General features: G+C 28.3%; 1 protein-coding gene across 1 annotated transcript; it reads right to left on the reverse strand.

The window, feature by feature from the left end:
- Nucleotides 1-2,234: 2,234 nt before the first annotated feature.
- Nucleotides 2,235-4,836, reverse strand: LOC105123266 (inositol oxygenase 2-like). The gene is made up of 11 exons (XM_011022778.1): nt 4,688-4,836; nt 4,452-4,545; nt 4,264-4,348; nt 3,967-4,171; nt 3,799-3,858; nt 3,668-3,720; nt 3,418-3,540; nt 3,242-3,311; nt 2,598-2,676; nt 2,360-2,441; nt 2,235-2,261 (listed from the first exon to the last, which is right to left on the reverse strand). The coding sequence occupies exons 1-11, from the start codon at nt 4,764-4,766 to the stop codon at nt 2,235-2,237; spliced, it is 957 nt and encodes a 318-aa protein (XP_011021080.1). The 5' UTR covers nt 4,767-4,836.
- Nucleotides 4,837-15,623: the final 10,787 nt, after the last annotated feature.

Genomic DNA, 15,623 nt, shown 5'->3' on the forward strand with positions numbered 1-15,623 from the left:
TGAGCGTGTAATAAAATTAAATAAAATATTATCAGATATAAAATTAATATTATAATACGAGTAAATTTAATTCATTCTACATTATTTTTTCAGAAAAAACATTGTTCATATCATATCATAGTATAAGTGAATTTAATTCACTCTAAATTAATTTTTAAAAAAAAATTAACATACTGAAAAAAATTATTTACATTAATAGTGAAAGTAAATTAAGCTATTCATTATGTAAATAAAAAAAGTGAATTGCACTATTCATCACTATTTGCGTGAACACTACAAATAAATTACATTATTCACTCAATGTTTTCTTAACAATAGCCATGATAAAAGTAAAACAGAGTTGCTTTTGCTACTCTTCCATTTAAAATGTAAATTTATGCGAGACTCAAGCACTTAAAACTGTGATAAGTTATTAACCAAATAGTTTATAATTTTAAAATGCACGAAACTATCACATAACTAAATGGCATATAAGTCACAGTACATACTAAAAAGTTTACTAGCTAAATGTTGTTTATTTTTATGTTTTTAAAATATTTTTAAAAAAATTATTTTTTTATTTTAAATTATTTTTTAAATATTTTTAGATTATTTTGATATATTAATAATAACAATATTTTTTTTTAAAAAAACTGTAATTACACTATTAAACAAAGGAATAATATTTTTTTAAAAAAAAACTGTAATTACACTATTAAACAAACTATTATCGGGGATACAATCACACGACATGGGCTTTCGAGCTTTTTAGATATGTTTTTTTATCAAAAAAACTATTTTAATACAATAACTTTAGTTATTAAGTGAGATTTCAAGATATGATTTATATTATTTCCTAACATATTTTTTTAAATGAAAGCTTTTTGAACTTGAAATTTACACAGACCTATATTATCTCATGTTTAATTTTTATGGAATAAATGAAGATGACGATGAGATTCAAACTCATACTCGTTTAATGTTTTAAATTATGATAATATATCAAAAAATCATCTTAATTTTATTAAATAAAATCTTAAAATATAATTTATAGTATCTTTATATTTTTCAGTGTCATCATATATTGATACTCTTTGTATTTTTCAGTGTCATCATATATTGATACTCGTTTGCCAATAATCTAGGGACTTGCTGCTACAGATTCACGTTCTTAGGAAAGTTCTAGGGTTTTATGACCATCTAAAAGAAAAATCAAAGTTGCTTGGTGGAGGGGACGATCGAGCTTTCACCCAGATCTAACCTCGCGGACGCAGATTGAACTACACCTGAATAAGCAAGGAGCCTAATAAGGCAACTCTCTTGTATCAAATGTTATAAGATTATTTTTTTCTAATCATTAAAATTGAGAATTAATTCAAATAAAAAACAAGAAGTAAATAGAAATCGGATTTCTTAAAATTCTAATTACTATATTAGTTTTTTTTAAGTGAATATTTCATTGGTAGATAATATAAATAGAAATCGGATTTCTTAAAATTCTAATTGCTATATTAGTTTTTTTTAAGTGAATATTTCATTGGTAGATAATATAAATAGAAATCGGATTTCTTAAAATTCTAATTGCTATATTAGTTTTTTTTAAGTGAATATTTCATTGGTAGATAATATTTAAAAGGAAATGTACTGCACCAGCAGTTATTTTTCCCAAAAACATTAAATTTGGTGATTAGCGATGATTAAACAAAGTAAAATTTGAATATCCCAGAGGAAAATATTGTAATTTTAAAAGAAAATATAAATATAAAACCAAAATTGAACACAATCATTTGTGTAAAAAAAGAATATTTTGATCGATTTAAGTAATAAGAACAAATTACGGACGAACAAATTATTGAATGAGATAACATCATTCTTATTTAATTAATTCACTTAAAGATTCATCATAAAATCTTTGCTGTGGATCGGTACAAATTGTAGAGATCAAAGACACAAACAAGATTAATTTACATATGATCAAATCAAAACCACTTTCATTTATTATTAAATCAAGGAAAAGACACAACATAATATCCCTCTGGTGTTCTGTACGTGAGGTTGGCTTGTGAGAGATAATTGCTCCATAACTGTGTGCAAGGTAAAAAAATAAATAAAATTGTAACTAAACTAGAAGCATCGAACACTCGACCTCCCATGCCATATCTAGCTACTTATTTCCAGCATATTTATTTATCAAACAACTCGATGAAGCAAACCACCACTGCCATTGATGCCCACGGTTCACCATTTGACTTTGTTCACCATTTGACTTTTGCTGGGAAATACTGCAGAAGAAGAAGAAGAAGAAAGGAAGAGATTTAGAGAAAATGATACGTTATGAGGCTAGAAATCATTGATTGAGAAGTTGAAGAACGAAGCGCACCTTCTCGATGAGGGAAAGATAGTATGGCTTAACTTTTTCAACATCAATTGGGACCTTGCTCTTGCTATAGAGATCATACTTGCTGTCCAATTATAGTATATAATGTAAACAATTAAAATTAGCTTTAGTGATAGAGATTACTTAGAATTAATGTAATTAAAGAAGAAAAAATTGACGAGAAAAAAAGGCAAGAATTTATCATAATTACAAGGAAGGAGAAAGGTGGTCAGAATCTCACTTGAATATCTGAAGCCACTTCAGGTTCTCCACATCCTCCTCATTCATCAGATGCTTGTATGCTCCACGTGAGTGTAATGCTACAAAATAGATAATTCAAATGATCACTTATTATATTGATTAAACTGCAATAATTTTTTTCATTTTTTTATTGCTTAACAATATAGTTATAGTTGTTTTTTATATAATTTTTTATATTAAAATATATGTTAATGATGATTTTTTTAGTTTTTAAAAATTATTTTTGATATCAACACATCAAAATAATTTTAAAACACTAAAAATATATTAATTTAAAGTTAAAAAAATTTACTTTTTTTTTAAAATATTTTTAACCCACAAAAACAAACAAATAAACAATTATGAAAAACGAAGAAAAAGACCATACACAGAAAAGAAAGAAAACCGATATTTTCAAAAAAAATAAAATAAAGATGCTTAAGATTTTTTAGAATTTAATTATCACTTTTAATATTTTGATAAAACAGAAAACAAATTCATTAAACAAAGTTATTTTAGTCTCTAATAAAAAAAAACGAAGTAAGATTAATAAAAAGGGAACAGAAACAACATCATCTTTAAACTAATCATATATAGCAGCATGAAACCAACAACAAAAAATAATATTTTAATCTTAGTTCTTACGATAAAATGAGTGGTAGCGGATAACAAACAAGCCAGCAGAAGGCAGGGTCGTGCCATTTTCCTTTGCAACCTACATCAATATACTCTTTGATTAGTATTGTTTTTTAATTGGCAATTTGGCCCTATAAATATGCTTAGAAATTAATTAATCTCTGGTATCTTAATATATCTTTTACCAAGTACATGTAGTCATCGTGCCCAAATGACATCAACACGTTACTCAGTCCACATCCTTCAGAGTAAACTCCAGTCTTGGTGTTGTATTTTGGATTGTTGAAATCTGGGTTTTCCTTGAAAAACTGTCATTTGTAGATTACTTGTCATTGATCACAAATTTGACTATGTTTATCTCCATCGTAATCAGGATTAATTATTAAGTTATATTCGTTAATTAGACAATGGAGACTTTCGACATTAATTTAATACCTGATAATGGACGTTGGATTCATCAAAAGCACAGCCAACAGGGAATATATCACCTACAGATTGAAAATTGAGATTCATAAGTCAAAAAAACAAATAAATTAAAGGCACTCATATTTTTACAAGTAGCTCACCTACAGCAGACCATTGAGGTAATCCTCCAAATCGAGGAAGTAGAAGGATTTTTCCAAGATCTGCATGTGCAAGCAAATTAATATAGTAATATTAATATATATATTTATATACATTTATTGAAATCCAGAACTAGAGGGAAATCACGTAAGGAATTGTATATTACATACCATGGATAAGTGCAGTCAAGTGCAACCAATCTTCGTTAGGATAGTCTTTTCTGATTGCTTCAGCTGACTGCAGCAAGTGCATGATTTGTGGCTCATCCAAGTCAGGATCACTCTCGTCCACAACGTCATTGAGAAGCTCACAGCATTCCCATATGCTCATCTCTGCCTTGTCCAGTCTGCTATATTCTTCCCTCATCTTCTTGACCTGCATCGATTTCCATTCCAATAGTGCAATGACAACATGGATTATATTTATAAAATGTTCTTTTACAGCAGTACATGTCAATATTTTCTCACGTAATCATATGTTTGGTTAATGTGTTGCAGCCTGTATGTTCGTTCAACAATCTGGTGCCTTTCATTCTCTGCATTTTCGTAGTCCCTGCAGTCACAATTCGTATAAGATATTCATGCATGCCCTTTATAAACAAGATCGGAATTAATCAACTTTTGAAAATCCAGAAAACATTAGAACATGTTTTGACCTAAATGATTGGCCAAATGCATTACTATCTGGCATCGTGAATCCACCATCAGACACCAACTCATCGGGGTCGACATGGATTTCCTTCTTGTGTTCTTCTTGCAAGCAAGGGTAACAATCATAATTAGAAGAAGAAATCTTAGCATGCCAAAAGCATCCATGGAGAGGGAAAAAGATAAAAAACTCAGCATATTATCTAGATGACAGGAAAAAGAAAAGGAGAAGATCGATACATACCATAAAGCTCCATATCCTCGACAGGGTTCTCAACAATGACAGTCATCTTTGAAGGATTGAAGCAAGAGAACTGCTGCATGCCTGGGTATAAGAGGGGTGTTCTTTATAAGGGATAAAAAGTCCCTTGCTATAAAATACGAGACTTTGGAGTCCTCGTAACAAAAAATTCATGATAAATTGGATTAATCTTGAATCCCATGTGTGGTCGTGTTGGATTTCTAAATTAGTAAATAAATAACTTGGAAGATTAAGCTGTTTGCCTTCATGTTAATGATAATTGCTGACTCAGTCCTACGTGCTCATATCGTTATCTAATTTTGGATTAACTATGGAATTAGGAAAAACTAATTATGCTTGGAATATGATCTATCATTTCTGTTGAATATCTCTAAACGATTGAATTCAAATTAATGACTAGATTCTCATGTAATTCTCACGTAAGACATTCCTTCCATGGTTATCTCAAATCTATAAATAGGTGAGAAGGAAGGATTTTTGTATTTACTCCTCTATGATTCTCTTCTGTTTAAAACATTAACCACCCATATGTTTTGTTTATCTTTAATTATGGATTATTACTAGAACATTAACCATGTTAATTATCATTTATGTGAAAAAAATTGCCCTAATAAGATTAGTATTATATATGAGCTTGATTGATATTACTGTGAAATTTATTTTTTAAAATATATTTTGTTAAAAATTTATTTTTGATATCAATATATTTAAAATAACTATATGAAAACAACAAAAATTTTAAAAAAAATTGAAAATATAATTTTTTAAAAATATTTTTAGAATGTAAAAATATTTCTAGAATGTAAAAATAAACATGCGTTATATTTACTTAATCGTAATAACACTTAAAATTGAGTGAAGGGCTCAAATTAAACATGCTTTATATTTACTTAATCGTAACAACACTTAAAATTGAGTGAAGGGCTCAAATCTTATTTAGATAATTTTTGTTTACTCAAACATACAAACCCTTTGTATCTCAAATTTAATGCCTGTGAAAAAAAAGGTATATCTTCCGTTTTGTGTTGTTTTGATTGTATATCAAGCTATGAACTTGAAGTCAAAGATCCAAGTAATTTTTTTTTATAAAGAATTTCAAACTAATTAAAACTATAACATGAATATTTTTATAAAGATACATAATTCAAACTAATTAAAACTATAACATGAATAATAATAATAATTACAGGATTGCTAATAAAAACAAAAGAAAGAGATTGATGATATATTTCTTAAATACAAAATTGCAATCTCATATCAATGTTTCTACCGTGATGGTAGCTATCTTCGTAGAAATGGTAAGTTTTGATTTCGATATAAACATGATGATAATCTTTTCTATGTTTTATAGTGTCAGCTGAAATTAAATTTCTTTTCTTGATAAAAATAATATTTATTTTTTATATTATAAGGTGTTTGGAAGTATGATAAAAATTATTTTTTAAAGTATTTTTATTTGAAAATATATTAAAACAATTTATTTTTTTATTTTTAAAAAACTTATTTTTAATATCAATATATCAAAATATTTTAAAAATATAAGATTATTAATATTGTGCATGATTCTCTGGGAAAAAAATTAAATCATAAAGTTAATCTTACAAATTAGTTTACGATGAAAATAAAAACATACATGTTAGATTATAAAAAACATTCCAGTAATAATTACAAAAAAAGGGTCCTTGCCGGGCACATCCAATTGATCTTCATGACAAAATGAAATGAACACAATAAAAAAAAGGAGTAATTCTCATAGATAAGAGGACACTTGTGCATATAACAAGAAAGAAATAAATCATGAGGGGAGAAGCTACAAAATAAAATATAAAATTAGTAAAATCAATAGACATTCCTTAAGATAAGAGTTAATTAACATATAATTAATTGGAAATAACAAACCCTAGCCGTTTTCTCTCCCTCTTCTCTCTAATAAAACCTTATCTCCCTGTTCATATTTTTATTCGAATTTATTAAAATGAAAATCATGTAAATATAATAATTAGTTGATTATCATATTAAAAAAGATAACAATAAATAAATTCTGCCATTGTACAATTCGGTTCATTGTATGTCTGTCCATCAAGGTTATTAAAATCATAATTTTAACATGACATAAAAAATACAAAACAAACTCGAATCGTAAAATTTTAAAATTATAAAAAATTTTAAAATATATTAACAAAAAAATTCATGCTTTAAATAAAAATTCATATATAATTCAAGCACCTGAAAATACATGTATCAAATAAAAATTCACATATAGTTTAAACACTTTAAAATACATGGTTTAAATAAAAATTCTTATATAATTTAAATAACTTTTTATTAGCTAATAATTAACAAACTCCAAACAAACAATCTGTTAGTGTGTTATGTAAACTAAAATCAATTTTATTGCCTTCATCTTTCTCATTATTCCTCAAACATTCATCGATATCATTAGCATTAAGAAAATTATTAGTGTCACTATTAGTATCAATACTAATATTATAAACATTAGTGTTATTTCTAGTATTAATACCAATATCATCAACTTGAATCTTCAAATCATCTTCAGTATCATGACTCTTCATTTCAGCATCATTATGAATTTCTTCTTCATCACTTTCATTTTTATTACAATTTTTTTTTGTGTTGCATTGTCAATAGCATCAAGCAAATCAATATTCAAATGTTTTTCTCCCTCAGTTATCCAATAATTATAAGATGAAAGATCATCTTCTATACCAAAATCATCGGCTTGCGTTTTGACTTGATTGTTATTCAATTTCAGATTGCATATTATAAATACCAAGTCATTCATTTTTCTTTACTTCAAACAATTTCTTCATTTTGTATTAACCAAAATAAATAATTCAAATTTATAAGACTTTTATCAAATATTTCAACATTTAAAATAAAAAAAACTCATCATTTTAAATGCATTCTAGTTACGTTCACATCTAGATGAAGTATAAGTCAAGCTTAGAACTCGAATTGCAAACCTTTGCACTTTTAGACATTTATTCTCATAAGAATCCCACCATTAAGTAGTAGTTTTTTTTATCTCTTGCTGTCTTGACAGCCTCAATGCCAAACAATCCTTTTGCATCCTTGAATGATTCAAGTTGCAATTCTATTTTGCACCTTTTACTTGCATTAGGCACCATCCTTTCTAAGCATTGATATAATATAATTTTAAAGTTGGCATTAACATTAAAATTAGGATTATAATGATAATGAGGACTCAAATAATAAGTTGCTGCATGTAAAGGCTTGTGGAGTTGAAGTTTTCATCTTGCATCAACAATATTCCATATAGGCATAAAACTACATAAAAAAACAATAAAAATATCATTACAATCTATGAATATTTCAATTGGAATATTTGTAAAGATGTTCATATTAATAAATGAAAACATTTGAAATAAAAATTAGCAAGATATGTATGTTTTTTTCATAGAACCAAAATTCATTTGCATCTTATCTTTTGCTTCATCCATTGCTTTATATATAAAACTCATAGCTGGTTTCCCATGTGAATCAACTAATCGAAGAACTTTAATTAAAGGATATGCTGCTTTAATACATATAGTGACATCATGCCAAAACCTATTGTCTAAAACATAATTTTGAATTCGTTTCCCTTCTTTTATTCTTACAAACCTACATGAACTCCACTATTTAGAAGTAAACATAGTCATCAACTGCATTTTATGATCAACATCCTAGAGTCAAATATACAGTAGCAAACCGAGTGACAACAGGTCTAATCAAATCCCTTCCTTTCTTAAAATATTTTAGCATGGAAATAAAAATAATTCTTGAATAAATATATGAGGTGATTCTCCTTCTTTTGGCAATAGTTACTTGATGAACCTCTAACTTCTTCTCAAAATCTTCTAATATCAAGTCAATACAATGGGCAGCACATGGTGTCCAAAACTCTTTCTTTTTTCTATCAATAATTGTCCTACTGTCTTATAATTTGCAGCATTATTAGTGACTATTTGGACAACATTTTCCTCCCCAATCCTCTCCACAATAGTATCTAACATTTTAAATACCTTATTAGCAGTTTTAGACATATTAGAAGTATCCACCTATGATAAAAAATGTTCCTTTAAGACTATTATCCAAAAAGTTATAAATACGTCTTTTTTTATCTATCAATCCATCAGATATTATTGAACAATATGTTTTTTTTTTTTCATTCTAGCTTGTATTTCTCAAGCAATGTCATTGTTTGATCCACTTTCTGCTTCAAATACTTCTCTCTAATATTATGATAGGATGAATGTTTGAAACCTGACCTATACTTTGTAACCAATTCAAATGCCTTTACAAACTCAAGGTTTTTTACATAATTAAATAAAATTGCACTATTGTAGAAAAACCTTGCAATTTGTTAACATGCTTCTTCTCTAATATCCTTTCTTAGCAAATGATTTAAGGTTGTTTGTGTACTTTCACTCCTATTAGCTACTCTTTTTTCTTTGTTCTTTGAGCTAATTTATTTTATTTCATTATCATCATCATTTGCACTATATTGATGAGCCTTTCTTTTCTTTTTATTTGCTTCTAGATTTTTCATCAAAACACCCAAAATTATTTGCTTAATATTTTCTGGAACTTGTTGACATGACTTAACATTCTTACGAGTGTAAGCTAAATGCTATTTGAAATGAAAAATACTTCTACTAATAATTTTTTGAAAATACTTGCATTGAACTTTTCTAGAATTCTTATCAATATCTATATCATATTGCATCCCACATTAAGGCTATTACCAGAAGAATTTTTTCTAGATGCCATAAGTTCAACAATTCAAGAATTAACTTAAATAAGCCCTTTAATCAATCCAAATATTTATTATTGTAATTAACTTTTTGTTATATATAACAATTCACAAAACTATAATACTAAAATGGCATCCTAAAATCATTTCATCATTCCACAGTCCATACCACATAGACACAGAGCAATAGGCAACAACAACTAATTAATTCAAATCAATTCAACAGTCTACACTCCACAGTATAAATGGATAGAAAAAAATTCAAAATTATTTCATCAATTCCATGTAATTCATTCCATTAATTCAATTCAAGGAATAAAAAAACATTATAAATATATAAATTACAGGACTAACAAAATCAACATACAATTACAAGTCAAAATCAAAATCTATAATTACAGGGGAATATACAATTACAGGGCAAAATCAACCATTGCAGTTTTACATTTTGAAGGTAAAATCAACTTATGGTGAAAAGGAGCCATTAATGCTGAAGGTTGAACGGCTGCCGGTGAAGAGAAGCGATGTCGTATGCTGTTGTTAATGAAGAAAAAGCCATCAACTATTGATGATGAGAAAGAAATGAGATCGTTGTCGGCATGCCACTGTTGATGAAGATTGAAGAGGAATCTGTGAGTTGTTGAGGAAAAAAAAGTATCGATTGTGAGCACTGATTACTAGAGTGAAGATTGGACTGATGACTGGAGTGGGGAAAAAGAAGGAGTGAAGACTGGACTGTGACCGTGACTAGGGGTGTTCAAAAAAACCGAAAAACCGATTAAACCGAGAAAACCAGAAAAAAAAACCGAAAAAACCGAACCGAAAAAAAAACCCGATTAAACTGATTAAAATTTTAAAAAAACCAGCCGGTTCGGTTCGGTTTTATAACAAAAAAACTGAAAAACCGAACTGAACCAAAACCGGAAAAAAACCGAGCCAAACCGAGCCAAAACCGAGCCAAACCGGAAAAACCGAGCCAAAACCGGGAAAAACCGAGCCAAAACCGAGAAAAACCGAGCCAAACCGGAAAAACCGAGCCAAACCGATTTGAACCAGTTTTTCCCCTAAAAAACCGAACCGAACCGAATCCCTTAAAAAACCGAACCGAACCGAAACCGGTCGATTTGACCCGGTTTCAGTTTTTTTTTTCAAATTTTTTTTTCTGGTTTGGTTACTTTTTTTGATAAAAACCGAACCGAACCGAAAATGAACACCCTTAACCGTGACCGCTTTTGTTGTTGCTAGTTGGTTTATTAGAAAAGGGGATTAGGGATTTGTTTGGTGAAAAGGAGGAGATGGATTGATTTGTTCTGCTCTTCTGTGATTGGAGTGAAGACTTTGTCACGCCATATGATTATGCATTTGCATAACCAATAGGCGCCGGACAGCTAGAGCATAGGGGAATATTTTGCTACAATGCATGTGTTTTTGGTGAAATCGATCCTGAAATCGTGATTTTTCATGATTTGACTCGATTTTAACGATTTCACCTTATTTCAACTCGTTTTTGATTTTTTTCAAACGAATCAGCACGCAAAGCATGTTTTGACTCGTAAAATCATATGATTTTACAAGTCAAAACCCGATTTTAAAACCTTTCTGCCCATTATAATTTAGAAAATTATATTTTATATTTTATATTTTTGATCAACAAAGAACTTTAAATATTATAAAATGAATAGAATATAGGATGGTAAGTATATTTTTTAAAAAAGAAAAAAAAGAATTAAATCATAAAGTTATAAGATCTTACATATTAGTGTATGATCAAAATAAAAACATATATATTAAATTATAAAAAGCATTTTAATAATTATAAAAAATATAGTTTAATTGATCAAGTTTTAAATTTATTTTTTATAAATCACTAATTTGAATCTTATAAATCTTAAAATCACTAAAAATTTATATAATTATTAATTTCAGAATATATAAAATTCATGTATGTCTATCTATCAAGGTTGTTAAAATCATAATTTTGACACGGCACAAAAAATATAAAACAAACTTAGATTGTAAAATCTTAAAATCATAAAGAATTTTAAAATACATTAACAAAAATTTCATGTTTCAAATAAAAATTTATATATAATTCAAGTACCTAAAAATACTTATATGAAATAAAAATTCACACATAGTTCAAGCACTTTAAAATACATGCTTCAAATAAAAATTCATACATAATTCAAGTATCTTAAAATACATGGTTCAAATAAAAATTCATACATAATTTAAATAACTTTTTATTAGCTAATAATTAACAAACTCCAAACAAACAATCTGCTAGTGTGTCATGTAAACTAAAATCAGTTTCATTGCCTTCATCTTCCTTATTATTCCTTAGACATTCATCAATATCATTAGCATCAAGAAAATTATTAATGTCACTATTAGTACCAATATTAATATTATGAACATTAGTGCTATTACTAGTATTAACACCAATATCATCAATTTAAATCTCCAAATCATCTTCAGTACCATGACTCTCCATTTCAGCATCATTATGAATTTCTTCTTCATCACTTTCATCTTCATTATCATTTTTTTTTGTGTTGCACTGTCAATAACATCAAGCAAATCAATGTTCGAACGTTTTTCTCCCTCAGTTATCCAATCATTATAAGATGAAAGATTATCTTCTATACCAAAATCAGTTTGTGTTTTGACTTGATTGTTATTCAATTTCAGATTGTACATTATAAATACCAAGTCATTCATTTTTCTCTAGTACAAACGATTTCTTTATTTTGTATGAACCGAAATAAACAATTCAAATTTATAAGACTTTTATCAAATATTTCAACATTTAAAATAAAAAAAATAAAAAAACTCATCATTTCAAATGCACTCTAGTTATGCTCACATCCAGATGAAGTATAAGTCAGGCTTAGAACTCGAATTGCAAATCTTTGTAATTTTAGACATTTATCCTCATAAGAATCCCACCATTAAATAGTAGTTTTTTTTATCTCTTGCTGTCTTGACAGCCTCAATGCCAAACAACCTTTTTGCATCCTTGAATGATTCAAGTTGCAATTCAATTTTGCACCTTTCACTTGCATTAGGTATCATCCTTTCTAAGCATTGATATAATCTAATTTTAATGTTGGCATTAATCTTAAAATTAGGATTATAATGATAATGAGGATTCAAATAATAAGTTACTGCATGTAAAGGTTTGTGGAGTTGAAGTTCCTATCTTACATCAACAATATTCCATATAGGTATAAAACTATATAAAAAAACAATAAAAATATCATTATAATCTAGGAATATTTCAATTGAAATATCTGTAAAGACATTCATATTAATAAATGAAAACATTTGAAATAAAAATTAACAAGATATGTATTTTTTTTTTCACAAAACCAAAATTCACTTGCATCTTATCTTTTGCTTTATCCATTGCTTTATATATAAAACTCATAGCTGGTTTCTCATCTAAATCAACTAATTGAAGAACTTTAATTAGAGGATATGCTGCCTTAATACATACAGTAACATCATGCCAAAACCTACTGTCTAAAACATAATTTTGAATTCGTTTCCCTTCTTCTATTCTTACAAACCTACAAAACTTCATTGTTTGGAAGTAAACATAATCATCAGCTGCATTTTATGATCAACATCCCAAAGTTAAATATACAGTAGCAAACCGAGTGACATCAGACCTAATCGAATCCCTTCCTTTCTTAAAATGTCTTAGCATGGAAATAACAATAGTTCTTGAATAAATATATGAGGTGATTCTCCTCCTCTTGGCAATAGTTACTTGATGAGCCTCTAACTTCTTCTCAAAAATTTCTAATATCAAGTCAATACAATGGTCAGCATATGGTGTCCAAAACTCTTTCTTTTTTCTATCAATAATTGTCTTGTTGCCTTATAATTTGCAGCATTATCAGTCCTCTCTACAATGGAATCTAACATTTCAAATACTTTACTAGTAGTTTTGGACATATTAGAAGTATGCACCTATGACAAAAAGAATGTCCATTTAGGACTATTAACCAAAAAGTTACAAAGACATCTTTTTTTATTTGTCCATCCATCAGACATTATTGAACAACATGTTTTTTTTTTCCATTTTAGCTTGTACTTCTTAAGCAATGTCATTGTTTGATCCACTTTTTGCTTCAAATACTTCTCTCTAATATCATGGTAGGATGGATGCTTGAAACCTGACCCATGCTCTACAACCAATTCAAGTGCCTTTACAAACTCAAGGTTTTTTATACAATTAAATGAAATTGCACTAGTGTAGAAAAACCTTGCAATTTGTCAACATGCTTCTTCTTTAATATCCTTTTTTAGCAAATGATTTAAGGTTGTTTGTGTACTTTCACTCCTACTAGCTACTCTTTTTTCTTTGTTCTTTGAGCTAATTTCTTTTATTTCATCATTATCATTATTTGCATTATATTGATGAGCCTTTCTTTTCTTTTCATTTGTTTCTAGATTTTTCACCAAAACACCCAAAATCATTTCCTTAACATTTTCTGAACCTTGCTGACATGACTCAACATTCTTACGAGTGCAAACTAAATGCTGTTTGAAATGAAAAATATCTCCACTGATAATTTTTTGAAAATACTTGCATTGAAATTTTCTAGAATTCTTATCAATATCTATACCATATTGCTGACACGACGAAAAGATTGATGTCTTCTCCCAAGTGCAGGAGTGTCGAAGTAATAAATAACCCGGCAAGACCGGGGTCGAACCACAGGAAGGTTATTTGTACAAATTATAAATAAAAAAAATACAACAACAATAACAATAACAATAACAATAACAAAATCTCGTCAAGCATTCATGATTATAACTTATGTTAACAACAAATCAAGTTCCTTTCATAGCTCAGGTGTCGGTTATACCATACATTATGGGCTATGAAAGTGCCAAGCATTTGTTGTACCAAGTGTTATATAACATAAATCAAGATTAGTCATTTAACAAGCAAAGTATTAAAGAGTGAACAAGATAGCAAATATAAAACATGTTAGTATCAAACATTAAAGTCCATATTAAGTTTACATTATACTTATTCTTACACCATTAGTGTAACCTTTTCACCTTGACATAATTAACTTAGCTAGACATAATGAAAGAAAGCAAAATAGATAAACAAAATAAGAACATAAAAGTTAACTAAGTAAAGGAAAGGAAATGAAAGGCATAAACTTAATATTAATGAAAACAAAGCATAAAAAATACAAAGAGAGAAAGGAAGAGCATGATCTTGATCTGGAAATCAAGATGCCTAAATGCATGGCAAATGCCTCCTTTTATAGGCCAAAAATGGGAACTATTGATTTGATGACTAATTGATAAGTGGGTGACCAACTTTTGACTTGGTGACAATCCTTATCTTCTCTTGTCTGCCCAAAACGTCATTGATAACGTCAAAATTGGAGCCAGTTGTAAACATGAAAGTTGTAGGCAATTGTCTCAGCTTTCTTGTGTAAAAACTTCAGCTCATTTGGACTTCTAGAACTCTAGATATGGCCAAAATACCGAACAGTGCTCGGGCTGGAAGACAGATTCGGGCTTCTTTGTTGTTGCTACAATTTGGACTTGATAATGGCCTTTTTAGATCTTGGGCTCCATATGAAAGTTGTAGGCCTATGTCTTACCTTTCCATCCATATAAATTGGACCTAAATCTGAGATATATAGCTCTAGATATGACCCAATTACCGAACAGTGTTCCGGTTTGGATTGCACCGACATCTCTTTTCTATGTTTGGCCATCTCTTTATCCTTGCAATTTAAGTTCTTCAAGTCATCAATCAATCCTTTCATTTATGTGATAGGCCTGCATTAAAAATAGATATTTACCATAAATTATAGGTATCTTATATTATTAGATACATTATTATAAAACATATTTTAGTTAAGGAGTTATTGATATTTCAAGTGCAAAATGATGATATAAAACCATGATAAAAATGCACTTTTAAGTACTAATCAATTGCCATCCCACATCAAGGCTATTACCGGAAGAATTTTTTCTGGATGTCATAAGTTCAACAATTCAAGAATCAACTCAAATCAACCCTTTAATCCATCCAAATATTTATTATTATAATTAACTTTTTATTATACATAACAATTCACAAAATTATAATACTAAAAT

Source organism: Populus euphratica, unplaced genomic scaffold (genome assembly GCF_000495115.2).
Source record: "Populus euphratica unplaced genomic scaffold, PopEup_1.0 scaffold10.1, whole genome shotgun sequence".
NCBI lineage: Eukaryota > Viridiplantae > Streptophyta > Magnoliopsida > Malpighiales > Salicaceae > Populus > Populus euphratica.

Excerpts from the sequence above, each read along its gene's own strand:
- LOC105123266 (XM_011022778.1), bottom strand. The coding sequence starts at position 4,766 with ATGCAGCAGTTCTCTTGCTTCAATCCTTCAAAGATGACTGTCATTGTT. Across the intron at positions 4,349-4,451 it reads GCATTTGGCCAATCATTTAG|GGACTACGAAAATGCAGAGA; the intron begins GTCAAAACATGT and ends TTGTGACTGCAG. Across the intron at positions 3,541-3,667 it reads AATCCAACGTCCATTATCAG|TTTTTCAAGGAAAACCCAGA; the intron begins GTATTAAATTAA and ends TACAAATGACAG.